Source organism: Vicia villosa, unplaced genomic scaffold (assembly GCF_029867415.1).
Source record: "Vicia villosa cultivar HV-30 ecotype Madison, WI unplaced genomic scaffold, Vvil1.0 ctg.000236F_1_1_1, whole genome shotgun sequence".
In the NCBI taxonomy this organism is placed as follows: domain Eukaryota; kingdom Viridiplantae; phylum Streptophyta; class Magnoliopsida; order Fabales; family Fabaceae; genus Vicia; species Vicia villosa.
In genome coordinates this window covers 347,616-375,327 of record NW_026705089.1, presented here as the reverse complement: position 1 = coordinate 375,327, position 27,712 = coordinate 347,616, and the positions used below count along the sequence as shown (strand labels likewise).

At 33.8% G+C, this 27,712-nt stretch overlaps 3 protein-coding genes across 3 annotated transcripts; 2 read left to right on the top strand and 1 right to left on the bottom strand.

The window, feature by feature from the left end:
* Positions 1–1,044: 1,044 nt before the first annotated feature.
* Positions 1,045–5,346, top strand: LOC131625752 (uncharacterized). The gene is made up of 4 exons (XM_058896590.1): positions 1,045–1,309; positions 1,419–1,532; positions 2,946–3,323; positions 4,887–5,346. Coding segments are annotated over exons 1-4 (750 nt in total). The 5' UTR covers positions 1,045–1,308; the 3' UTR covers positions 5,144–5,346.
* A 664-nt stretch (positions 5,347–6,010) lies between these two features.
* LOC131625750 (uncharacterized) lies at positions 6,011–8,533 on the bottom strand. The gene is made up of 6 exons (XM_058896589.1): positions 7,957–8,533; positions 7,603–7,775; positions 7,437–7,515; positions 7,160–7,342; positions 6,854–7,026; positions 6,011–6,472 (listed from the first exon to the last, which is right to left on the bottom strand). The coding sequence occupies exons 1-6, from the start codon at positions 8,428–8,430 to the stop codon at positions 6,415–6,417; spliced, it is 1,140 nt and encodes a 379-aa protein (XP_058752572.1). The 5' UTR covers positions 8,431–8,533; the 3' UTR covers positions 6,011–6,414.
* Positions 8,534–23,328: 14,795 nt separating this feature from the next.
* Positions 23,329–26,081, top strand: LOC131625740 (uncharacterized). Its single transcript, XM_058896580.1, has one exon. It carries the CDS (start codon positions 23,627–23,629, stop codon positions 25,892–25,894), a length of 2,268 nt encoding a protein of 755 aa, XP_058752563.1. The 5' UTR covers positions 23,329–23,626; the 3' UTR covers positions 25,895–26,081.
* Positions 26,082–27,712: the final 1,631 nt, after the last annotated feature.

The window sequence follows — 27,712 nt, the reverse complement described above, 5'->3', positions numbered from 1 at the left end:
TGTTAGCTTTATCTTTGTACTCACAAATATTTTAGACAACCATATTAAGCTTAACTCTTAACTTCTGCCATGTTATATTTTCTTTTCTTTTCATTTATGAAATGAAGTGTATAGTAATTGACACATCTGAAATACATTAAGAAGAGGTAAAAGTAGTTGTAAAAAGGAATTAGGGAACATAAGCAAAATAAAAAATCCTTAAGGGTGTGTTTGGTTCGAGGTAGAGCGAGGGAAGGGGAGGGGAGGGGAGGGGAGAGAATATTTAAAATTAAATGTGTTTGGTTCAATTTTTAGGAGGGGAATGGAGGGGAGGGGAGGGGAGCAAAATCCCTCCAAATGACACTTTTTGCGTTCCCCCGAATCGGGGGGATTCGGAGGGGAGGGGAGGGGATCTGAGTTTTAATATTAATTTAATTAATATATTTACTAAAATATCCTCAATTTTATTTTATTATTTTAAAAATATTATTTTCTTTCATGTTCCTACTTTTCTTTTTGTGATTTTTTCTCTATTACTTCCATCAACTTATTATAATTATTTTTCACCTTCAAATTATTATTTTTTATTTAATAAAAATTATTATTACTATAATTTTTTGTTTTTTATTATAATTTATTTTATACATTCAAAAGTTGTTATCAACGCATAGTTTATTTTGTGTCAAGAGTTATAATACGAATCAAGTGTACTCAATTATTTTTAATATTTATGACTTTTTAATCACTCAGTTATACAAATATTATTTCCAAGAAAATATTTATGAAATTTTTACAATTGAATATCATATCACTTATATAAAATTACAAGGATAAAATTGTAAATTATTATTAAAATCCCTCCTCTCCCCTCGTGAACCAAACATATTTTTAAATAAAATTCCTTCCCTCCCCTCCCCTCCCCTCGTTTGAACCAAACACTGATTAAAAAAAATCCCTCACCTCCCCTCCCCTCTCCTTCCCTCTTTTAAAATCCCTCCCCTCCCCTTCATTTGAACCAAACAGACACTAAATTTCCAATAGAGAATAGTCATCTATATTAAAAACATGGGCGAGTATAAGGAAAAAGGGTTGAATTTAGCGTGGCGTTAGTCAAAAGGCATGAACAAACAGTAATGGTGTGCGTGAAGGTGCAAGTGGAACGCGGGAAAGGAATCAATCAATTCTTTCCATTTTGACCCAACACCATCATCATATTATTATTCCCTTATTTTCTATTCATCATCATCATCAAACGCTTCTATTCGTTGTTGTTATTCTTCTCACAACAACGTTTACCACCGATCACCGTTTACTTTCTGCAAATCATCAAGTAAGTTCAACGATTTCTTTTTTTAATCTGTTTTTTTTTTGTTGATAATTTTGATGAAACGTGATTTGATTATTTTGTTTGGACTTTGGATTGGAACTTAAACTCTCAGTGTATCCAAAGGTGAAATTAAGACTGAAAGATGAATTTGACGGTGGTGATGAACGGGACCTTGTTGGTTTGAAAGCTTTCCTCTCTCTATCCTTCCACTCACCTACTTCTCCAGGTTATTTTATTTCTAAATCATCTGCTTCTATTTTCTTACTTGCTAATTTTGACTTTGATTGATTCTTTTCCTATTTTGCTAATCTAAAGTGATCAAATCAAGAATTCATACTTCATCATAAACTGTTTCTCTAAGTTACTATCTTGGAAAACTTATAGAAGGAAGTTGTTTTTATAAGAGTATGTATATGGCCTATGTTAGCTTTGCTATGTATAGTACGTCCTAATACCGGATAAAAGGAGAGAGTTGTGTTAGGCAGTCGACAACTAACATAAAATTTTGTCGAAACTCTGACATGGATCAACTAGAGTTATTAATCTCAGATAGCGGAGCGGCCCACCCCAAAATTGGGATAGCAGGATAACTTTTTGGATTAATTATATGAATAATCTACATATGTTAATCCCATAAACAATGATATGAAAGAAAAAACAGTCTAAAAATGAAAAGAAAAATAATGAGTAGAGAAGAACAGGATAGAGAACAAAATAGAAAAGCAGAAAACAGAAGTAGCGAAGAAGAAGAATAGAGAGAAGCTTGAAGCAGTTGAGGTGGAGGAGGAGTTAGGGCAAGAGAAGCAGCGAACAGAAGAAACGCGATGGAGAAAGGTGAAAACGTGAATGAGGGAGGAGAAAACACGAACGACTATAATAAATTTTCCAATTTTAAATATTTTTAATGGTAAACAGGTCTTTTCACACTCCAAAAATGCTCTAAAAGCAGAAAACCGATTCAGGCCAGGAAGTGCTCCGCTCCCGCAACCCGATAGCCCTGCTTTCCCGGCCGCTATCCAAAACTAGGATGCGCGCCGCTCCTCTGTAGCGGAGGGTTGCCGCACCGGAAGAGAATTCCGTGATAGTGCCTGGAGCGGCCGCTATTAGTAACTCAGGGATCAACCACAAGAGTATGTATATGAGTATATCAGCATTTGATACGGATTTCTTACATTCCATAGTTATCCACCATACTCTAACACTGTAGTGAGCTAGAGTGCTTTGACACTGCAATTTGAATAAAGGGGAACTGTTGGTCCATACGTGAAATAGAAACTTTTTAAAATGATGTCCATAACATGCATAAACTTTCTACTTTTATGTGGCTTGAGCATATGAATCAGCACTGGTTGCTCAACAATACGGTAAAATATGCTATTTCCTTGAAAAGCAGGAAATTTATGTGAAGCAATAATTTAGGCAGTAATCACAAGGATCAGTCATGTGTTTTTTTCCTTTTTATTTTGATTATTTTCTTTTAACTATTCCCTGTCATTTGGGCTTATGTTTTGAGAGTTAGAATGTGATTCATGTTTTATTGAACTCGATATTGATATCATTATGTTGAACTTTTTCATTCTTTTGGCTATGGTTATCATCTGATTAGCAGTTAGTAAATATGCTAAGTCTAATTTTGCAGTAAAGGACCATAAAGTTGTCTCTGCGCCATCTATTGTCAAAGTTCCAAACTGTTACGTACCACAAGTATCAATTCCAATAGTATCTGTAACCGAAGATTTTGGGGACTGCACTTTGACATCCGATTCCTCCGGTTCTCCAGAACCAGAGAAGGAGGGAGATACTGATGAAAGTAAAGTATATATTAGAGCCAATTTGATTCCACGAGTATCAGTTACTGAAGATTTTGAGGATGGCGGTTTGACAACCGATTTGTCAGGATCAGGGGGACTAGAGAAGGATGGTGGACCTGAGAAGGATGGCAATACTGATGATGAGAATAAAGTAAACATTAGAGCCAGTTTGATTTCACGCCCTCGTGCTGTCATTTCAAGCCCTGGTAAATATCATACTTCATCAATTTTCTGTTTTTTGCAATTTGAATGTTTGAGCTATAATTAAAAGTTGGTATGGAGATCACAAGAGTAGTTATGCTTTATACCGTAGATAACAATGTTTTGGGGTGCTTTTGATGAGCCATTGAAGCCAAGTGATATACTAGATCCTTTAGAACTTTTATTTTAATAATTTACTATAAAAGTAGAATGATGCAATGCAACTCTAAAATGCGTTTTTAGATAAAGAGTTGAGCAAACTTGAAGTACTTTAAACTTGAAGGAATATTGATTAGTATTTAGGGCCAGGCCAAGGGCCAAACCACCAGAGCTCGGGCTTCATGCCTCAATTTTTAACTTAAAAAAGGGCCTAAAAAAACAAACTTAGTTATAAATATATAATATGATAAAATTTTAATAAGTATTTGCTTAGCTTTGTTGGTGCTTCATATATTCAATGTTTCAAGTTCTTTCGTTGGGTTGTGCAAAATTTAACTTTTTAGTTTCTTAAAGCTTCATGTTGTTTTTTAAAGCCTCGCAATAAATTGTGTTTTAGGCCTCTAAATAAGTTGGGACGGCCCTGTAGTATAATCTTGTTAGGAGACAAATTTAGAGGTCTTCTTCTTAATGGGAAATGTATTACTATTCTTGTGTAGTAAAAAAAATGCAATAGAAATGGAGAGCTATGGATCATGCAAGGTATGAATAAACATTTTATGTTAATCAGGAAGATCCCTCTGTGCTCAAGTTGAGATTCTCTTCATCACTATAGTGTATAAAGTCGTATAAATGTTTAATATATGTCACATGTTATAAACTTGTGTGCCTACACATGAAACTATAGTAATGGAACTCTCCATTTCATTTGACAAATGACATTAGTTCTGGATTGTCGTTGTGAATCATTTAAGTAATGGAACTCTCCAAAATATGCAATGACATTTGTTCTGAATTATTCTATTATGCAATGGTATCAATGTTTTCTTGGCTTGTTTAGAGTTTTTATTTCCTGTTCTCTAAACCTGAATAGCAAAACTATCGTATGTAGGCTGGTTTTCCATCATTCTATTTTAAATTTAATGCAAATTAACACATGAATTATCAATGTGATAACAAATCCAAGAATCACGTGGGCAATCACTTTTCGTTCAAATAAACAGCGGGGTTTGCTTCAAAACATAAGGTATGCATAGTGAGAATAGAGCCTCTTAAGATATTTATAGAAGATAAGCAAGATTCTAACTTCTGATTAACTATAAGAAGCTTAAAATATTCTAAACTAATTTCCACTTCTAGCTGATCGAGAAGAGAATTCTATTCGTTGTTTGTTGTTGTGCAATACAATGCTCTAACACTATTGGATATTTGTAATTATTGAAAGTACCATCAATTATACCAAATGCATGCTAATTCTAGTTTCCTCATTTTGCATCTTTGTAATTATTGAAAGAACCATCAATTATTACTGAATGCATGCTAATTCCAGCTTCCTCATTTTGCATCTGTTTTATGTGTTACTCACGATTTATTGACATGACTATAAAGTTCTGTCTCAATTTAATTTTCAGAGAATGACCTATTGATTGGGAACAGAAACAAGATTGGAAATGGAAGACCATCTACTCCGAAGAATAGTACTGTTTCACCAAATAGACATTCTCTTGCTCAATGTAAAGTGAAATCACATGACAATAATGATATTGCTTCAGACACAAGAAAACGCGTGGAGCCTAAGTCTAAAGATAAAACTGGACCTGTAGGAAAGAAAAAGGTCCATAAAGGCATCACAAAATCTGAAAATTTACATAGGCCCTGGAAGTTTTAGTTCCAACATATTATGATCTTAATGTAGGACTAGGTTTCTCCCCAAGGAAAAAGGAAAGAATAATGTAGTGCATGTTTTTATGGAAACATGAATACATGCTTAATACTTGAGCATTGATTTTCAATGTTTACTTGTGTGTGCTGTGTGGATGTAAGCTTATTAAGCAATAAGTCAATGCCCGAGGTATTATATTCTTCTTTTTATTTTGCTTCATATTTGAGCTTTTTTTAGAAAGAGTGTTTCAGGATAAAGAATTTGATGTCTGTTATCTTAATATATCAGTATATCAAAGAGATAAATTATTCTTTCATAATAACAAATGTTGAAGAGATTAATTTTTCAAAAGAATGTCAATATCTTGATGGTTAATCTGCTGTTTTTGTTGGAGAGACACATAAATGTCTTGATGGTTTTTTTACAATTTTTTATTTTAAAAAATAGTCAAAGTTTACTATAATAATTAATATTTATAATGTATTTAGAATAAGAAACTCTTTAAAGGTCTAGAATATGACATTTGGTAAAATAAATTGAACTATTTTATGTAAAGTGAAAGTAGGGTTTAAAATAAAAACAACCTTATAATTATTTGATATTGGATTAAAAAAAATGAACTTGATTGAAGGAGGATATGTATTTTTTTATTAAGATTGGAAAGGAGTTAATAAGTTTAATTAATTTAGCTAAATATATTAAATAGATTGTTTAGTATATTTTCTTTTTTGACTAGAATCATTTCATATTAATTTTGAAGATGAGAAAACTGGAAGATAGGACTTGATTATAATAATTAATTAAAAAAATCGAAAAATAGTTAAAGGACTTTAAAACTAAATTATTAGAGGACTTATTCATTTGGTGTTTTTTCATTGAAGTACTTGAATATAAATTTTCAAAATTTAATTTATATTATCAATGTAGAAAGTATTTATACTATTGGTCAATCACAACTTTTAAGTCATAAAAATATTTGTTTCTTATTTCATCTACTTCTAAAATCATGTTGATGAAGAATTGTGATGCGATGACAGTTTAATAGTTACACTAACAATGCATAGCAAATAAGACAGAATAACAGTATGGCTTTCTTTAAGCCATAGATGAGCTAATCCTGCTGCTTCCTCTATTGATTGTGTCTAGTTTTTCTTATTCTCCTACTTCTATGAGCATTATTAGTGCTCGTTCAAGCAACCTGTCTAGAAAAGTAGCAACATTCATGTCATGGCATTTTCAGAGCAGAAGATCTGTTAAACCTGGCAGCTCTTCTGGATTCAGCTTTCGCTGTCTTCTGTCTCCCAAAGAAAGCATGTATATGCTGCAAGAACATTGCTGAAAGCAAGAAAAAGCAAGAAAAGTGTTAACCCCTCGTATGTTGTATCTAAATTGTTTTATGAAGTTACTGCTAGCAAGGAAGGACTTGGTCAATGAAGCGAAAACGGAAGCACGAGAGCTTGAAAATTGAGGGAAAATCTCATAAGGAATCATGTTAATAAAGATGTAGGAAAGGAGATACAATTTCTCTATTTATAGACCTTGCGAGATGAATAACAAGATAACTAAACTCGTAACAAACTAACTAATCTCTAACATGACTAATATTCTGTAACAAACTATGAATTTCATTTTTTTTCTTTCTTGTTTTAGCTTTAATAGGAATGTGAAGTAACAAAGCATTTTCTATATCTTAAAGATGTATCTCAAGAAATGTACCTATCTTCAGGGGTAGCCTGAACTGCTTGTTCAAACAAAGACAAGGCTTTTTCCTGATCATGATGAAGCTCCCAGTGTAGTTTAGCATATTCTGATATGGTTTCACCGTTGCTGGGATCAGCTGAGACTGCTCTTGAGTAGTAACCCTCTGCTGCTTCAAGATCTTTCTTGGTCTGCACATTATTTTAAGGTGGAGTAATGCAATTTTATAAGCCTCATATACCAAGTAATAATGTTGAATCATACCATACATTATTCTTAAATGATGCGTATGCGCCTCGTGAAAAAAAGATATTAAAGTCTCACCTGAAACAGAAACTGAGCATACTTTTTCAGAAACAAAGGATTTTTAGGATTCTCATCGATCATCTTCTTCAAATAATCTGCATCATTACTGTCTTCATTAAAATTAGTTGTTGTAAGATTTTCTACACCGTTTTCCTCTTTTGAGGTCTTGACAGGTACATTCTCTTGTTTTTCCATGTCATTCTGTATTCAATTACATTCTTTAAGTACTAAATACACAATGTGTGTCATTTTTAAAACAAGGGCCCTAAGATAGAGAGAAAACAAAAAAGCACACCTGAGTTTGAGGATTCCCATCTTCATTCTCACCATCTTCTGTTTCCCAAAGAAAACTTACATATGCTGCAAGAACATCGCTGAAAAGAATGATACATGTTAACTGTTATATTTTCTTGATGGAAATCTAAACATTTTGCAAGTTTCTTCCATAACGCTGTTGTTACCTGTCTTGCGGCGAAGTTTGAGCTGCCCGTTCAAAATAGACCGATGCTCTATCTCTATCCTGATGATTCTCCCATACCAGCTTCGCATAATGCATCAAGATTTCACCATCATTAGGATCAGCTTGAGTAGCGCGATGAAAGTACTCCTCTGCATCTCGAAGTTCTCCCTTACCCTAAAAACATTTATCAAAATAACACAGCTCAAAAACTAAAATCTACATCTATTCACTCAGAATCAACGTATATGCAAATTAAACAAAAATCTAAACGATTAAAACCGTTTTCATGAGAGCTATGTAAGTCAACTAATTGAAAACAAGAAACAAAATCCCTAAAAAAAAATAAACAACTCACTTGTAAAAAGTGTGCATATTTTTTCAGAATCAAAGGGTGAGAGGGATAGTCATGAACCATTCTCTTGTAATACTCATCAAGATCCTCACTTTCTTGCAAACTGGGAACAAACAACCTATCATCATTATTATGAGATACAGCAACTTGAACACCATCAACTCCAAGTCCTGTTGCAAGATACATAGGAGGAGTAGAAGGTTGAACATCTTCATCATCATCAATATTCAAGTTCTGAATCTCAGTTGACCAATCATTCTCAACCTCATTCTCAGCTTCTTCAATCAAATCCATATTGCCTCTTTCAAAGGTGAACTCATCACTACCAATGGTTTCTAAACTCAAAGCAGTTCTTCTCAAAACTTGTTCTGGATCGTTGTTGTTGTTGTTGGAATCACCATCTTCATGATGATGAGATTTGTTGTATATTTCAAATGAGGGAGCTGAACGCAATGTTGAATGAGTCTCGTCTTCCATGGTGGTTAATTAACTACAATATAGTTAAAAAGTTACTAGATTTGTGAGGTTGAGATATTTAGAATCTATTTTTTTTTTTTGTGTTTATAAAGCAGTATTGGTTTATGATGAGCATTGTTGCAAAAAGAGACAAAAGTACTGAGATATTGTGATTGTGGCACTGATGTTATAATATTATTCCTTTTAAGAATATGTTTAAAAAATATCCAGATAATGAATATAATATGATTAGATTTTGGTATAGAAATATATATAAGAATCAATTCTAAATAAAATTAAACATTTAAATATAAAATGACAATAATGTTACAAATATTAATATTTAATTTTTTATGATGAATAGAGAAATCTTCACTCTCTAGACTATTTAAAATGAGAAATGCTAACCAGTACCCTCAGGGCACCTCAGAATAATGATTAAGATTTTAAAAATAAAAAATTTATCTCAATAATTTGCGTATTTAATGTCTCAAAAATTAAAATATTATATTTTTTATAAAATTTTTTTTTTTTTTAGAATGTTTAATCATTGCTCTTAGGGTACTCGTTAGAAAAAAAAAACTTAAAATAAATAAGGATTGAGATTGAAATTCCAAACAATTAATTGATGGTGCAAGAAACAAGATGCACGTGAGTATGTTAAAAGAAGATCAGAAGGAAAGTCTTCCCTCCCATCACATGAAAGTAGTCTAAGAAAAATTGCATCTGTCTGCTTCTTAAAGCAAATAAATGAGTTGACTTATTTACTAGAATTCTGATCCAAACTAGGAGTGCTTAATCACATACTAGTATATAATGAGTACTACATTTTAAGATTAACACGCTTAATTAATTGAAAAACAATACATTATTTTTTTAATAAACAAAATTTATTAATTAAAATATAAGGGTATTTAACCCAATACATAAGCGCTTAGTCAAATCATAGATAATTAAGAGATGAATGTAATCAATTATACAAAGTGGTACAACATGATCCTTTATTGCCAATGCTATGCTATGCTATGACTAAGCCATCACTCTGATGTTCATGATTAAATCATTGAGGACAAATCGATCGCCTTTGAATATGATCTTGTTTCTCCGTGTCCATAGCGTCCACACAGTAGCTAACCAAACTAAGCATAATCTTCTTCTTTATCTTCCCATGTAAGGTTTGAGTGAAATTCCTCAAATGATGCACACCAACAAAATCCTCCATATCTATAATATCCAACCAACCATAGATGCTACTCCATACTTTTTGACTTATCTTGCATTTGAACAATAGATGTTCAAGATCTTCTGCCTTCTCGTCACAGAATACACAAAGTTCTTGTTGTTCATTTCAAATTATCCCTCTTTTCACCAATTGATCTTTTGTAGGTAACCTATTGAGCGCCACCCTCCAACCGAAAACCTTCAATCTTGATGAGATATTAGTCTTCCAAATCCTTTTGAGTGCTAGCTTTGTTTGAATTTCCACAACATCTTCCAAATCACAATCTCGAATTAGATTGTAACAACTTTTCACATTAAAGACTCCTTCTTGGTTCGGCCACCATAACAACATGTCTTTCACCTCGACAATGGGCCTGATATTTGTTAACAACTCAATTAGACTAAAAGCTTCCTCTGTTGCAATCAGATCCTCTAACATCTTATCTTCCTCGATGTGCAGGTTCCAGTTCCAGCCGCTCATCTCACATATCTTTCTCATAGGTTTTCCAGCAAGCTTGAATAGGTTTGAAAACATGGTTTTGAATGGGGCCTCCCTAATCCATTTGTTGTGCCAAAAATAAATATTGTCTCCTGCGCCTAATTTAGCCGATAAACCACCTGCAAAACAGTCAAAGTTAGTTTTAAAAATACTGGCTGAAATCATATCCTTCCACCATGCTGAATTTTTCTTGGTCTTCTTAGCATCAATGCCGCACATCACAGTTTGTTGCAAATCCCCATATTTGGCCTTCAATATTTGTTTCCAAGTAACATCATCTTCCATCAATATTCTCCACTTCCATTTACATAGCAAAGCTTTGTTAAAATATCCTATGTGTCTTAAACCGAGCCCGCCTTCTTCTTTGCGTCTGCATATGTTATTCCAACTTACCCAATTAATGCATCTTTTATCTTCCTTACCACACCAAAGAAATCTTCTTTGTATTTTGATTATCTCCTTTATTATCTTGACTAGTGCCTTGTAGAAGGACATAGTGTAAATTGGGATACTTGACAGAATCGAGTTCAACAGTGTTACCCTCCCGCCAATTGATAACAACCTCGCTTTCCAGGAAGACAATTTTTTCTTTAAACTATCAAACACCGGATTCTAAGAATCGCATCTTCTAGGATTTCAACCAACCTGTATCCCTAGAAATTTGAAAGGCAAAGAATCTTTGCAACAGCAAAGAAAATGGGATGCAGTTTCCATAAAATTCTCATCCACGTTCACCCCGTAAATTTTACTTTTAAAGAAATTCACATTGAGACCCGATACTAATTCAAATCCCCTAAAAATAGCCTTGATGTTCCATAAATTATTCCAATTCCCCTTCCCCACCATAATTGTATCGTCGGCGAACTGAAGGAGCTTGATTTCCAAATCCTCATTCACCTTATAACCCTCATATCTTCCACCCTCCGCTGCTTTTTGAACTAATGTTGTTAGTCCTTTGGCCACCAAAGTAAACAAAAATGGCGATAACGAGTCTCCTTGTTGCAGGCCCCTCTCCACCAAAAAAATATTTAGTTGGGCTCCTATTTACGAATATTGACATTGAACTATTAAATATGCAAGCTTCCATCCATCTACACCATAATTCTCTAAAGCCAAACTTCTGTAACATAGACCTTAAGAAATTCCAATTGACGCAGTCATATGCTTGTTGAAAGTCTACTCTAAAAATGAAGCATTCTTTCTTCTCTTTTCTAGCATGATCGATAATTTCATTCAAAGCCAAAACACCATCCAAAATTTGTCTCCCTGGTACGAATGCTGTCTAAGATGGTGAAATAATCCCTTTCAAAACTATTTTGATTCTATTAGCAAGCAACTTTGCCAGAATTTTGTATAAGCAACCGAATAGACAAATAGGCCGGAAGCAATCTGTCTGAATCGCATACCGCTGCTCTAATTTCATCGCTTGAAAATTCAGCCTCTAGAAGCAACTTCTCCCTATCTGAAATATGGTTGAACCTCAACCCTTGGCATATAGGTCTTTCCAGACAATCCTCCATAAATCTGCTTCTAAACACTTTGAGTATTTCAACCCTAATACCTATAACATCTTCAATGCACTCCCCCTGTCTGTTTTGTACTGAAGTTATATCTGCCCTTTATTATTGAATGAAAGTACCTGGTGTTTAGATCCCCCTCGTTTAGCCACTTTTGCCTTGACTTTTGCTTCATTAAACTCTCTTTAAGATGAAGTTGTTTCCATAAATTGTCAACCGCTTCTTTTCTTGTCGCAGCCAGCATATTGAGATTAATCTTGAGATTAATCTCTGCATCTTCTAAATCTGCTTCATCACATTCTCTCCTTTTCGACACAACTACCTCCACCTTGAGATCAATCCATCTGAAACACTTCTTGTTCCAAACCCTCAATTTGTTTCTCAACGGCCTGAATTTTTCTTTCACTGTTACCAACAATCACCTAAGATCTCCATACCAATAATACATTTTCTTAGGCTGTGTTTGGGAGTTTGGAGGGGAGGGGAGGGGAGGGGAAGGCTTCCAAAAACAAAATTTTAAAAAAATGTAGGAAAATATTCAATATTTTTTGAAAAAATGAATTTGTTTAGAATGATAAAAGAGTTATTATCATTACTAAATTTTTAATTTTCAAAATAGTATAACAACCTAAAAGATATATCGAAAATTTATGTAAACCCTTCAAAACCCTCCAAAACCCTCCTTCAATACAATTTTTGAGTTCCCCCATTTTATGGGGTTTTTGGTGTTATGAATAAACTCATAACCTCCAAAACCCTCCTACCCAAAATCTATTTATCCTTTTCACCCAATTCCTCCTATTTTCCAAAACCCTCCCCTCCCTTCCCCTCCAAACTCCCAAACATAGGCTTATAGAATGATAAGTGTTTTGATTAAAAGTGTCGTCGGAATGAAATAAGTTAACAGACGTTGATGATTCGCGTAAAAATTGATTATAAAAATTTAAATATTAAACATATATAATATGTTATAGTTTATTCCAAATAAAAATTAAAAACCAAAAAAAATCATTTAGTTAGATTAAAAAATAATAATTATTAAGCTAAAATTTAAATTATTTTTATAATATAAATTAAACAATTAAAATCAACAAATGGTACAAGCACATTATAGTCTTTTCCATAATACACTATTCACTTTAAATATAAAAGATATAAGTTATGCTTGACATGTTATATTTTCAAGTTTATAGTTTATAATTTATAAATTTATATCACAATAAAAAATTTAATTAATAATGCTTTTTTATTATGAATTTATAGTTTATTTTATGAGTTTATATTATATTTTCAAGACACTATTTTAAATAGTATTTTAATTTATAACTTATAATTTATCATATTTTTTTATACTTTATTTTATTTTAAAATAAAATAATTATGTATTAAATGCAAATAACATTAGGCAATAGGTTTATTTTTGATTATTTTTTTTGGATTAGTATAATTATAATTAAGATTATCTTAGTGTTTATTATATGCTTATGGTAAATTTATATTTTATTATTATATTTAATTTTAAATGTTAACTAGATATGAATTTATTCTAAATTAAGAATATTTTTGTATTGTAAGACAATCGAATTTATTTTCAAGTATTACAAGTTGTCTATTGTACGTATACTTTGATGTAAAACATTTATTCTTTTATAAAATATAGAATTGAAATAATAATAAATCATATAAAAATTAATTTAATAACAGTATATAAATATATTTACATTAATAAATTTTAATTATTTTAGGCACATTTTATTATTAATTAAGAAATATTTTTTAAGTCATTTATCTCAATTGAACCGTTAATTTTATCTATCATTTTAATTAACTTACCAACTATTAATCATCAACCATCACCTATAAATTATAAATTATTAGTCATTAACCATTAATCATTTAATTAACAATCAATTTATCAATCAATCACAATTTTTATCAATTAGAACCAAAGTATTATTTTTGGTCATATTTTAAAGTCGAGTGCACTCGGGGACAGGGACACAGATCTAAACTTTGTAAGTCAGGAGCAGTTGCCTCCACTACTTATCTTACTGTAATTGGATATTTAAATATTGCCTCCACTTAAAATAATGCATTGCCGCCACTAAATAAAAACTATGGTTATGAATTAAGTTTATCTCTTATAAATTTGATGAAGAATAAACTATGATTATGTAATACACAAGTATATAGAGGATTTAATGGATAATTGTTTAGTTATATTTATAAAGAAATATTTGTTATAGTAACAAAATGAAAGAAAAAAAAAACTGCAACACTTTTAAGATATGAGGATTAATAAATGTCAAAAACATATGTACTGTGATGTTGAAAGAAAAAGTTGGAACTGGAGTAAAGATCTATTAATGTCAAAGAACTCATATGAGTGTGGAGACCTTGGATTGATGTGGAGCAGAATGTCTTGCTTATCTCAAGGATAACTGTGTAGGTTTTCTTTGTCTTGGCCTAATTAGGAAAGGTTTCCTGATTATTGTTTTCAAGGTAATTCTGGTTTAATTGGAAGATGGACTTTAAATGAAGATTTACGCTATGAAGATTTATCTCATTATGAGCTGAAAGTTTTATTCTATGATCTAAGCTTCTAGAATAAAAGGAGTTGTCAACCATGAAGAAGTAGGAGGTGATTAGCTTCTGATCTTATGTCTTAAGAGAATGAAGAAGTGTCTATGTTTTCCAAGGTGACTCTTAATCCTAAAGCTTGATATTTTGATCAAGTCTGTTAGGACTATCCAGATCTGTTGGGGGAGTTTCTTTAGGAGGGAAGATGATTTGAAGTTTAAGGAGGATAAGTTTTCATTGCTTATTAACAAAGGGAAAATTCAAAGTGACAAAAGGTTGTTTTCATCAAGAAGAAAGCAAGGTCAAGGATGTCAATCTTAATGTTTCAACATTGTGTTAGACATCAGTATACTCATGCTAAAGGTGGATGCTTGATTGAAGACGTGTCTTATGTGAAAGTATGATTTTAACAGGTCTTTTTGTTTGACTTCCTCGAAGGTCAAGTTCAGCATTGGTTAACCAAGAAGTGGTTAATGACTCATATAAGGTGGTTTTTTTGCCTTATTCTCATACCTCTCTTAGAAATTCAACTAAGATGTTTGATATTTTGGCACTAACTGTTCCAGACACTCAACTGCAGTAAAAGTGTTTTTGGTGATATGTTTAGTTTCATTCTATCAACTATTCGTGTGTTGGTGTCTTCAAAAGAAAATTTGAAGGGCATTGAAGAATTGAAGAATTCATGGTGAATTCTCTAAAGCTTATGATAGTTTGTCTTTCTACCAAAGGACTAATTACTTTGGTATTAAATATAAGTCATCTATGTGAAGTTTGAAGGTATTGTCATAAAGAAAAGGATGCTTTATATCTGATGGGGTATATGGAGCTCTTGAGAGGATTTAAGAGAAATTGCTATTTGTTTTTACCACAAGTATTTAGTTGTTTATTCTCTTACTTATGATCAAGGAAGATGAAGTCAAGATGTCACGTCTGAAGTTGCAACATTAGTGTATTGCAGAAGGTCTAGGATTTATTCTTGGATCAAATCAGTTCAATGCAAGATAAGTGTCCTGGTGGATAGAAACATCTATATGATTTTCTTTCATGGTCTATAAGAAAGTAAATCAATTATCTGTAAAGTCTTTAAAGGTTCTTATCTTTGACAACAAGGTATGATTCTGAGTTACTCTATTGAGAGAGGTTCTTTTGGTGATGTTATCAGGACCAGATTCAGTGATGTATTCATTGAAAGAAACTGATGTTCAACCAGATGTTGGAACATCATTTCAGCAGGTTGTTACTCAAAATTGTGGAAGATTCTAAAAGGCTAGAAGGCACTAAATAAGGAAGCTCTCAGCATCTTAAAAAGGGAGTTCATTGTTTGGAGTTTATTTTGGTCTGTGATCATCAGTTGTTTTAGAAATGAAACATGTAATAGTTATAAGTCTGTGAGTATGAAATCTATTTACCAAGTCTGAAGAAGATTTTATTATTGGAGGATATTGTGATCTCTTGGATTAGAATTAATTGAATCCTAGTATGTCTTGAAGATTAGGTTATCCTGAAAGAAGATGTAATTTCAATTTGGGTTAATTACTTAGAGAGTATTATGTCAAACTTGACGTCGTGACATAGTAGTGTAACATTATACTGCTATCAAGGTTCAAGGATCTTCTTCTGCTTACAGAACAAAGTCATTGGTTCTATTATCATTATAATAGAGGTCTTACTACATGCAAGTATTGGCATTTCTATACTTGGTATGGAGAAGAAGCCTTGAGAAGAATTATTCATCATAACTTGAGGTGCAAGTTATATTTATAAAATGAGGGGTAATTCTGGAATTGTTCCACTAAGAAAGTATAGTCATGATTATTTGGACGGATGTGTCAACCATATTCTCTCATCTAGTGTTATGTGCAATCTCAAAGGAATAATTTTTTTGGCATAAAGAATGTTATTTCAAATGTTGTAACATTTTCCAACAGTCAAAGGCTTGGAAAAAGAGAAAGTTGGACAAGAATCCCTATCTCTCTCACTCTCTCATGATGAGTGGTGTATTGTTACTACAGTTGATCTTTATCCTTGACTCAGGTTGGTTACAAACAAGGTGTCGTTACAATCTAAGTAACCTCCCTTGTATTTAAAAAGTCTTCCTACCTCAACATCCTCAATAGTTGCGTTTCAACATGAGTATGTTTTCTTATTTACTGATGCAAAGAAGGTTTGTTTGCTAAAAATCAAGAAGGAAATGTGTTCTGGTTCAAAGAACGGAGTGTCCAACACTATAATGAATGTTGGAACATCTACTGGATCATCCAGAACAGGGAAAACATCAATATCTAAGATGAAGTCTCTAAAAAAACATGATCAATTACTTGATTCAGACTCAGATACTGATAAGGTTTGGGTCAATGATATAGACTCAGAAGGCAGTGTTGGATAGCTATCTAATGTTATCTGTTATAAAAAAAAAAGGTAAAAAAAGGTAATATTTTTTAGTTGTTTCTTTTTCTAAAAACCCTTAGTTTGTTCCTATAGGTAAATGTCCTTAGTTTAGTGTTCCCTTCTATTTTGGACATATAGTTTATTCTGTTTGCTCCTTGGTTGTCAATTTTTGGTTAAAAAGGGGGAGAAAAAGTGCTCTGAGTCCAGTGTAAGTTTTATCTTTAAATTGTGAATTCCAACAATTTAGGGGGAGTCTGTCTATTTGAGTCTTGAGTCTATTTCTTTTGAGTGTTTCTTTTCTTTGGTGCTGCTTAAGTCTTGAGTCTGCTGCTAAGTCTGTTCTTTGTTGTGTCTGCACATTATCGTGTAGGATGTAATAACATCCTGATTGTGTATGTCTTAAGTCATGAGGTCTGATTCATGGCATAATTGTGTCTTGTGATGAGTTATGTACGTTGCTTCTGCTGCATGTTCTTCTAATATGTTGAACTAGGATGGTTCAATGTTATGTTCAGACTAGTTCTCTTATGCTTTCAGTAAAAGTTTTTCTTCCTCTTGAGAGGGAGATTTGTCTCTCTGTGATGACAATTGGTTATATATTTTAGGGGGAGAGTCTTGCATCTTCTTCCTCGTGTACAATAGATTAAGGGGGAGTATCACTCATCTTCTTACTCGTGTACAAATCTTACATGTTCAACATGTAGCTTATTTTTAGGTAATTTCTTTATGTTTGATACTTTATGCATTTTTCTCTGTGGTTTTATTCATCTTCCTGTAAGTCTGTTTCATGGTTTATTTTAGCCAAAATTAACCAAAGAGAGAGATTTTTAGTACCATGGTATTAGGATTGACACAATTTTGCTAAATACATGGTTTACTACAAATGTTATGGAAGATGTTCTAACATGTTACTCAGAAAAGATGTCCTGACAAATGTTGTGACATGTTATACCAGAACATTAACACAGGCTGTTTGTTAAATCTTGACTGATTTGATTTGATTTGATTCTGTGATATTTCTTTTGGATATATCTTAGTTTATTTCCCAGGTCATGATGATTTAATTTGGAACAATCTTTTGTATCTCCAGCTGTACAAGTGGCCAAAATTGGATGCTAAGACAATTTAGGAAACTTGATATTTGTGTTCCAAGATTTAAGGAGATTTATCTACATAATTGGTACATCAATCAACTTATGAATCAAAAAATATCTGGATACAGATTTTGAAGCCCGTGGACTGGAGAGGTGTATTTAAAGAAAAGACCTTACCTAATGTAATATGACTCTTGTAGGATTTTGTAAATTAGGGGAAGCAAAAAGTTGCATGTTTGAGAGTCTCCCGTGTAGGTGCTTTGTCACCCTTGTATCTTTTGATACTCGTGGTAGACTATGTATTGCTTGTCCATTTGTCAATCCATCTATTATCACTCAAAAGCCTTTTGGTATTGAGTTGAGTTTTTATTCTCACTCTTTAAGTTTTCTATGTTTAGAGTTGAGTGTTGTTCTTGATTAAAGCTTTTAAGCAAGATCAAGTTTTGTTCTTAGTTGAAGCTGTGAAGCAAGACTAAGTATATTTTACTAGAAGTGTAATCTTCCCTCGTCACTAGGTTGTGACTTGTTTATTTTAAGTGTGATCTTCAATTAGGAGAAAGGTCGTTGATACAGTAACTGGGACCAAGGCTGTTAGACATCGCTGCGGTGATTGGAAGTGAGATGAGATTTATCATATTTAGGAGGTTCTTACGTAGAGGTTGTACAGGGTAGTAATTAGGATGAAAAGTTGTAAGCATTAGACTTGTTTATGATTTGAACTAATACTATAATGGACTTCCTTCCTGGCTTGGTAGCCCCTAGAGTAGGTGATGTTGCACCGAGCAACTTTTGGATGGCTTTGATCTGTAATATATTCCCTTTATTTGATGCATATTTTTTCTTGTAGCAAGGTGAACACTACGGTGGAAGATTGAGCTCGAACTGATATCAAAAAATGAAGATAGATGCATGGAAAAGAGGCTTGATGGAAGGGCATTTTGTTGGAATTTTTTCATGTAGCATAAACATTTAATTTATTGATTTTTTATGATAAACGATAGATGTCTTGATCTAAAAATTATAGAATAGGTCTAAGAATATTCAAGAGTAAAAATCGAGTTAGTGGTCAAAAGTTGGCCAAAAGTCAACAATTGACTAAAAAGTCAACCATTTGACCAAAAGGTCAACTATATCAAAAAATTGTATTTTTTTTTATCCTTTTTCCTTGTAACCCATTACATTTACTTGTATCTCAAGAAATAAGTGTTGTATTATGACTTTTCATGAATGAAGTATTCCTTAGAATTTTCCATCTTTGACTTTTTCCTTTGAATTCAAGTAATCGTCTGAACTGAGCAATAATCATTCCAATCCTTCTGATAACCATGAATCTCAAATGAAGATATGATTCGCACCATAAGTAAATATGATAAATAAACCCGAATAATCACCAAGTAGTATTCCGTCTTGAAAATTCAGTTTAAACTGATAAAAACCAAAATCATTGAACCTTGACCTGATGGTTGTGCTATAAACATTGCGACGATTGGTATGTTAAATGCATGACATATTCAAATAAATTGATGACCATGTATGCATATGATTTTAACATAAGCCAAATGGAAAAAAAGGAGGGCAAATTTTGGGGTATGACAACATGCAATTTAAACTTCTTGAATTGTGTGAATACCTCACTCTTCCTTTCATTCAAATAAATCCACATATATCTAGTAAATTCACCTTTGAAAGTTAGGAAATAGCAGTCACATCCATTCGACCTAACTTCAAAAGGGCCACACACATCAAAGTGAACTAGCTCCAGTTTTTCCTTCGACCTCATGGGCAAGTCATGCTTGAATGCTTTCCTAGCCTACTTTGCTTTACAACATTTCTCACACATTTGACCTTGGTTCCTACACCTGAGGTAGGCCATACACCATCTTCTTCAGGTTGAGCATACTTAAACTTCTAAAATTTAGACGACCATACATGTGATGCCATGGTCAGTTCTTGTCTTCTTCCGCGGTAGGTCTTGTTGTCTTCCAATGGTGATTTTAGAATGATCCTTCCATCACCATCACACACTTTAATCTGATTTTTTTCTAGCTTCATGTTGTACCTTTTTGTAAGTAATTGATTATGCTTATCAAGTTACTTGTCATCGAAGATACATATAAACACATTTGTGATATTGGATTTTCGATCATCCTTTCTGACCACAAATATGTTTCCTTTTCCACCTGATGTAACATGCCTTCCATATGCAAACTTGATTAGTTTCTTAATTGATTCATCCAACTTGGTGAACCAGTTTTTAATACCAATAATGTGGTTATTGCATCATAAATCCAGATACCACATATTGGCTTGCTCATTGTTCGACTAAGTATTAACGATGAGTAGCTCATAATCCGAGTCACAATGTCCAGCATGTGCATATTGCACTTCATCATTATCTTTTGCTCTTGCTTCCCTCTTTCTTTAATAGTCTCGAGCGTAATGGCTAAATCCTTGACAATTGTAGCACTGCACCTCTTTCATGTCAACTTTATTCCTCGAATAATTATTGCACATGCCTTTCTTGGTTGAATCATCACGATTCTTTGAGTTCTTGCTTGACTTCTCATCATTAACAAATTTCTTTCTTTGCTTCGCCTTTTCTTTTTTAGACTTCTTGATGAATGTTTCTTGTAGTATTTGTTCAATCACCTTCTCCCTTTCTGAGTTCCTTTACTTCAGTCTCATCTCATGAGCCTCTAATGGAGCTTCAAGTTCTTCCAACTTCATCTCATCTAGGTTCTTAGACTCTTCAATAGATACTAGAATGTAATCAAAATTTACAGTTAGAGATCTTAACACTTTCTCAATCTTCTGCAAATCGTCGATTGATTCACCATACGCCTTCATCTGGTTCATGAGTAACACTAATCTTGAATAGTATATGTTATCTCAAACTATTTTCTCAGCATCTGCAGCTTCACCCTTTTCAATTTATCATCTTCGTCGTACAAGTTCTTCAACTTGTCCTACGCTCCTTTAGATGATTTATCTTTAATGATCTTCTCGAACACATTAGGATCCACGCATTGATGAATCAATAATAGAATTTTTCCATCTTTCTTCTTTTGATCCTTGTGCGCCTCTTTCAAAACATCATCTGCATTTACTTTCAATATCAGTACTCCATCATTCACGATTTCAATCACAACTTGAAATCTGAAGATGACTTTCATTTGCGCAACCAACCTCTCGTAGTTCTCACCTTTGAATACCAGCATATCCATTGGAAATTGCGTTGATATCGAATACAATTAAGTCTACTCAGCTTAATTCAACTATGTCGAACACAAACTTAAAACATTGAATTATTAGCTTCTAATGACAATAGGAACATTATCAAATCTTGAAGTTAAGGTTCTTATTAACTTTTTCTGTGATGAGTTGGTCTTTTAACCACTTGTCTTTATTTAATTTGTTTGTGTCTCAATCCTGGTATGCCTCCTTAAAGTTTTAAGACAAACCTTCATCCAGCATGACTACTCTCCAATGTATCCCACGCTTATTCACAGGGTTCTACATTCGATATCTTCTCAAAATTTAATTTATTACTGATGAATAAAGTAATAAACTGAAAATGTTATAGGAATAATAGTTTTCTTTTTCTTTTCATTTTCATAGTGGAAACATAACTATTCTAAAAAAGGAAGGTATCGTCTCTAACACAACCTTGCATAATTTATGTTTGATTTATAGAAAAATTCTTAGGTAGACATAGAGGTGAAAATAGATCAGGCCGATTAATAGAAGTCTACGACTCAACCTACATAGGCCTAGGCTAGGTCAGGCTTTTTATGTAAATAGAAAAGGCTTAAGCTTTTTTATAAGCCTATTTAACTAAAAATGTTAGGCCACAAGCCATATAAAAAAACCTTTTAAACCTATGAAGTCAGTCTATTTAAATCAATATGAATAATTTTATTATTATTATATTACATTTTGTACTTTGAATTAGAATATAAAAATAAATCTTAGTGATCTTGAAAAAATTATGAAAACAAGATGAACAAAAATCTTATGAACAATGTCATAAGTTGTTTCCATAAGTTCTCTCAAACAAATAGTATCATAAAATTTACTCAAATAAACCAATTCAAACAAACATTAAATCTCAATGCCGTAATCTTTGAGAATGTGATTCGTGACAGCGAGGAAATAGTCCACAATGTGAAAATATTCTCCTGGTGGTGGCTAGCTATAGGAAATAAGAAGAAAGTGCTTTATAATTTCTATGAATGGAATCATTGTCCATTAGACTTTATGTAATGGTAGGCTAGTTAGTTGGGGGGTGGCTGGAAAATGCATAACTGCATTTGTGTTGTATTCATTTTGTATCTTCCTGGTACAGTTCTTTATATATAAATATACATCATTGATTATCAAAAAAAAAAAATCTCAATGATCATGTAATTTGTTGTCTATATAAAGTTGAGTGGAATGTAGGGATGGCATGGGCTTTGGGCAGGGTACTATAGTACCCGTCTCCATACCCGTAGTTAAAAAAAATTCTCGTACCCGAGCCCAAACCCGCGTGGGTATCAATATTTATACTCGTACCCTGTGGGTACCTCAATGCCCATACCATTACTCGTTTACCTGCATTTATAGTAAAATTAAACCATTTAATTACAAAATATCATATAATTTAAGTCCTTTTAAAAATATTAAAAAAATTATGCTTATTATTGTTGAGTTGAGAAACAAATAAACACTTTTATTAAAAATGTGTAATGATTTAATAGCGATATATTTTAAAAAAATGTAGAAACATGCATTTTTTTATATAATAATATAAATGAACATTATAGAAACATGTAATGCGGGTATGAGGTGGGGTGGATAGTAAGGTACATGTGTCTGCACCCATACCCATATATTTAAATGGGTAATTACCCGTGTCCGTACCCATTTTTGTGGGTTTTACCCTACCTGATATGGATATTTTTGTGGGTACCCACTGGGGATGAGTCAAATTGCCATCCCTAGTGGAATGACTTATTTACAATAAATAGGCTTTTGAGTAGGCTAATAGGTCAATCAGGTCTTCAAAAATGTCCGACTCAGGCCAAAAAATAAGCCTGTGATAAACTACAGCCCAGACTTAGGCTTTGAATATTTTTTAGCAGCTCAAACTCAGACTTGACAAAGCCTAACTCGGCCCAACCTATTCCCACCTTAGGTAGACACAGATATAAGAAATTCTTTTACACTCAATCAATCACAAAATTTTAATTAATTAAACAATAAATACAATTTTTTTTCTCCTTTATAAACACAATCACTCCATAAATACAATTAAAAAAATTAAAATTAAAAAAAATCAAAATTTTGTTTCTATTTTTATTAATTATTTAAAAAAATATAGGTTTATGATTGTTTCATTAAAAATAATTTCTCAAATTTATATCCGTAACAGAAATTTTGTTTCTTAAAAGTATTGTTGAACGAAACGACAATGTTTGTCAAAATCCCAACAACAGAGAAAGAAAAGGAAAAATAATTAGAAAATGACAAAGAGGTAACGAAAAAACCGGAACCAAATAATGAAATGATTGGGTGTCGTTTGAGTAACAGAGTGACGGAACCGAAAAAATGACAGCAAACACCTTATTTCCATGTTTTCGTCATTTTCTTTCTTCTTCTTTAGTCCCTCCCCCCTCTTCATGCCACGCCCTCCTACGTCGTCCACCTCCCGGACGACTCCGAGTGGCACCCCTCCTCCCTCCCATCGCACCCCCCTCCATTTATCCTCCCTTTTCACCTTCTCCTGGATCAAAACCCTCAAACGCTCCAAAACTTCCGAAAGACTCTACAAAAAATACGTCAGATCCTATAAACTCAAATAAACAACATCCTCATTCTCCTTTTCATCATTCTCATTCTCCTTTTCATCGTTCTCGTTCTCATCATAATCGTTAACAATGTCGCAAATATTGGCACCGTTTCAATTACTGGAACTAAATGTCATCTCAGGACAAGATTTGGCTTCCGTGGGAAGAAACATGCGAACCTACGCGGTTGCATGGGTTCATCCCGATAGAAAACTTTCCACACGTGTGGACACACAAGGCCACACCAATCCAACATGGAACGACAAATTCGTCTTCCGCGTCGATGATGAATTTCTATACAGCGACACATCAGCGATCATGATTGAGATTTATGCTTTGCATTGGTTTAAAGATATCCACGTCGGGACCGTTCGTGTACTCGTAGGAAACCTTATTCCTCCGCCGGCTAGGCCTTTTCATAACGACCGTGCTCCGCTCGGTATGCGGTTTGTCGCGCTTCAGGTTCGTCGGCCTTCCGGGAGGCCTCAGGGGATTCTTAATATCGGTGTAACGGTTTTGGATAGCTCCATGAGGAGTATGCCGTTGTATACTTTGAATGCTTCTGCGGTTGGTTATCGGCATTTGATGGGAGAAAAAGATGCTTATGATAGCCATAATCATCTTAGTCCTCATGTTTTCGGTGGTGACAAAGGTGGTGGAGGTGGTAAGCCTGAACTCCGACGAACGAAAAGTGATACGAGTTCTGTTATTGCATGTGAAGCGGTTTTGCGTCACCAACGTGCAATTATTAATAAGGAAAGAGCTAGTTCTGCGATTTCTGGTTCGGAAGTTAGCGAAAATAAGGTGAATAAGAACAAGAAGAAGAAGAAAAATAAAAAGAAAAAGCCGTCTCATGATGAGGAAAGTTCTATCATTAGCAGTGTTCTCAGCGATGGGGTTGTTCCGTGGATAGTTAAAAATGGAAAAGCAAGTTCTGCTCCTTCTGATACACACGTGGAACCGCCGCCACCACCACGGTTTAGCCATGACGAACACGGCAACTATGATGAAAATGATAATGATAATCATCATGATCATTATCATCATGATGATATTGATAATGATATTGATGATAACGAGAAGGAAGTTTCGTTTGTTAACACTATTTCTGAAGCTGCTACAAGAGACACTGATATCAATGAAAAACAGAACTTTACCTATCAAGTTAAGGCCACGCCAAATCGTCACTATCCGAAATCTCCGATGGTAGAGTTTAAAAACTCTCCGAAGCCGAAGTTTATGAAATCCCCGACTATGCCGGAATATAAGAACTCTCCAAAGCCACAATTTAAGAACTCTCCAATGCCAGAGTATAAGAACTCTCCTAAACCGCAGTTTCATAAATCTCCGAAGCCGGAGTATAAGAATTCTCCAAAGCCTAAGTATATGAGATCTCCGACTATGCCAGAATACGAGAACTCTCCAAAGCCTAAGTATATGAGATCTCCGACAATGCCAGAATATGAGGACTCTCCTAAGCCACAATTTAAAAACTCGCCAATGCCGGAATATGAGGACTCTCCTAAGCCACAATTTAAAAACTCGCCAATGCCGGAGTTTAAGAATTCTCCAATGCCACAGTTTAGGAATTCGCCTATGCCGGAGTATAGGAATACGCCTATGCAGCAAGTTAGGAATTCGCCTATGCCGGAGTATAAGAATTCGCCTATGCAGCACGTTAGGAATTCGCCTATGCCGGAGTATAAGAATACTCCCATGCAGCAAGTTAGGAATTCCCCTATGCCACAGTTCAGAAATTCCCCAATGCCTCAGTTTCGAAACTCCCCAGCGGTGGCACCACATTTTAGGAATTCGCCGGCAGTTTCGAAGTTCAATCCTGCAATGGGATTTGGCGGTTCGCACAGGGGGACCCCGATGCATCCGTTTGGAAAGTTGAATGGTGGAATGGAATATGCGACACCGATGAGGTCCAACTTGGCTAACATGAGGCCGGTTATGATGACAGAGTCTGAGCTGGGACCATCTCCGTCAGAGGTTGCGGCTGCAATGGCAAAGAAGCCAGTGATCGATGAGGACAATTCAACAGTGGGAGGGTGGAGTTTGGATGAGAGTGTTGAAGGGTTGGGGTCAAAATTAGAGAGGTGGAGGACGGAGTTGCCTCCAGTGATAGACAATGGTGAGATGTCAAGCTTACCAACAACAAACACGACGAAAACTAAATCTAGCCGTCATTCGCGGAGGCATACAGATGGAGGGAACGGGTTGTTTTCTTGCTTTAGTAATATCTGTGGTGTTGAGTGCTCCATAGTATGTGGTGGTGACCCTAAAGCCAAGGCCAAGGCCAACAAGAATAGTCGCCGACAAACTTCTTCCGACGACAGTTCCAGCCTTCTTTGACAAGACAGCCTGAGGTAGCATTGCATGCATGCATGGTGGATCATGGGAAAGGACTAAAGTGTGATTTTCTTTATTATTTCCTTTTTTAGTTCTTTTGTGTCATTCCTATATGAAATTATTGGAATTCCACATAACTCTTATACACATTATATCATACAAAATATAATTATGTATTTATATTCATGTATTTATCTCTCTCGGTTTTCTTATAGTTGTAGACTGAGTCACTGAGATTCTCAGTCTAAGTTATCACTGCAGATATGTATATGATGAGTAGCATTTTGTAGAATGAGAATCTCGGTAAGCTGGTTGAATTTTTGGACTAGCATTTTGTTGTTCTAAAGAACTCATACTGACACAGACACAACATTGATACGACACATAAACTCTAATAATAAATTGAAAAAACGAAAGTAATTGAATGGAAACACATATTGATGTTATTGGGCATGAATTTCAACAGAAACCCTTGCATATCTTCACATGAATGCATGTATACAGGAGTTGCAAACTACTAATATGATTTATGCTTCCAATCCCTAATTTGTGTGAAAAACAGTTGACTTAAAATACAATGTTATTATAACATATAAGTTGGTATTCTTCTTATTATATATAAAGTAGAAACTGCTTTTTTGCATATGATATCACACTACAAGAACTTTATCGGATTAGTTACAAAACCTGTTAACGCAGATGTCCATCCAAACCTGAAAATGTTGTAAGGAGTGTAATGTTGAAAATACCAGCAATAAAGTTAACCATGTTTTAACACACTATTATAAACATGCAAATGTGGACCAGTTCCTATTGTAAATTATATGCAGTTTTCATGTGAAAAAGAACATGAAAGAGAAAGAAAATCATAGCTGACATACACCAGCTAAGTAAACTTTTGCTGAAGCCATAAAGTCTTGGTATTTCCACCGGTGAATGATCCAATGTATACTCTGTCAATTTTAACAGTTGCATTATCTTGCCAATGAAACAAGAGTATGATTGGCAAAACTTGTTAGTTTATATGCATAAACAGATTCAGGATCTTATCTAAAGCTAGGGATGGTAAACAGACCCAAATCCGCGGGGCCCACCCGCACCCGAACCCGAGTCAACGGGTGAAAACCCGAGTTGATTGGGTTTGGGTTTGGGTTCGGGTGCGGGTTTGAGTAGTGTGAAACCCGCGCCCGAAACCCGAAATCACAACCGAATATATATATATATATATATATATATATATATATATATATATATATATATATATATATATATATATATATATATATATATATATATATATATATATATATATATATATATATATATATATATATATAGGGGACGACTCAAGTGAGAACACTTGGTTATTATGAGAAATGAGAACAATGAATCACGACCATTAGATTTGATTTTAATGGACTGGATTAGTTTCTCTTTCTGTGTTAATTTAAAATTAAGGATCATGGAAAGAGAAACCAATCCAATCCATTAAAATCAAATCGTCCCCATATATATATATATATATATATATATATATATATATATATATATATATATATATATATATATATATATATATATTATGGAAAGTTGTAAGAAAATTGTAGGAAAAATATATTTTATGTATTTTGTTGCGGGTTTGGGTTTGGGTGAAAAAACCCGAACCCAACGGATGTGGGCGTGGGTGTTATTTTGTCACCCGAATAGCTTTTGGGTTTGGGTTCGGGTTCGGGTGGTAATTTCGGGTGCGGGTTTGGGTAGTATAAAACCCGCACCCACCCAAACCCGCACCCGCGGGCACCCGTTGCCATCCCTATCTAA

Bases quoted from the DNA above. Each gene is read 5' to 3' on its own strand.
- LOC131625740 (XM_058896580.1), top strand. From the start codon at position 23,627: ATGTCGCAAATATTGGCACCGTTTCAATTACTGGAACTAAATGTCATC.
- LOC131625752 (XM_058896590.1), top strand. The intron at 1,533-2,945 runs GTTATTTTATTT...CTAATTTTGCAG, and splicing joins CCACTCACCTACTTCTCCAG to TAAAGGACCATAAAGTTGTC. The intron at 3,324-4,886 runs GTAAATATCATA...TTTAATTTTCAG, and splicing joins TGCTGTCATTTCAAGCCCTG to AGAATGACCTATTGATTGGG.
- LOC131625750 (XM_058896589.1), bottom strand. From the start codon at position 8,430: ATGGAAGACGAGACTCATTCAACATTGCGTTCAGCTCCCTCATTTGAA. The intron at 7,516-7,602 runs GTAACAACAGCG...CATTCTTTTCAG, and splicing joins CAAACTTCGCCGCAAGACAG to CGATGTTCTTGCAGCATATG. The intron at 7,027-7,159 runs GTGAGACTTTAA...AATAATGTGCAG, and splicing joins ATGCTCAGTTTCTGTTTCAG to ACCAAGAAAGATCTTGAAGC.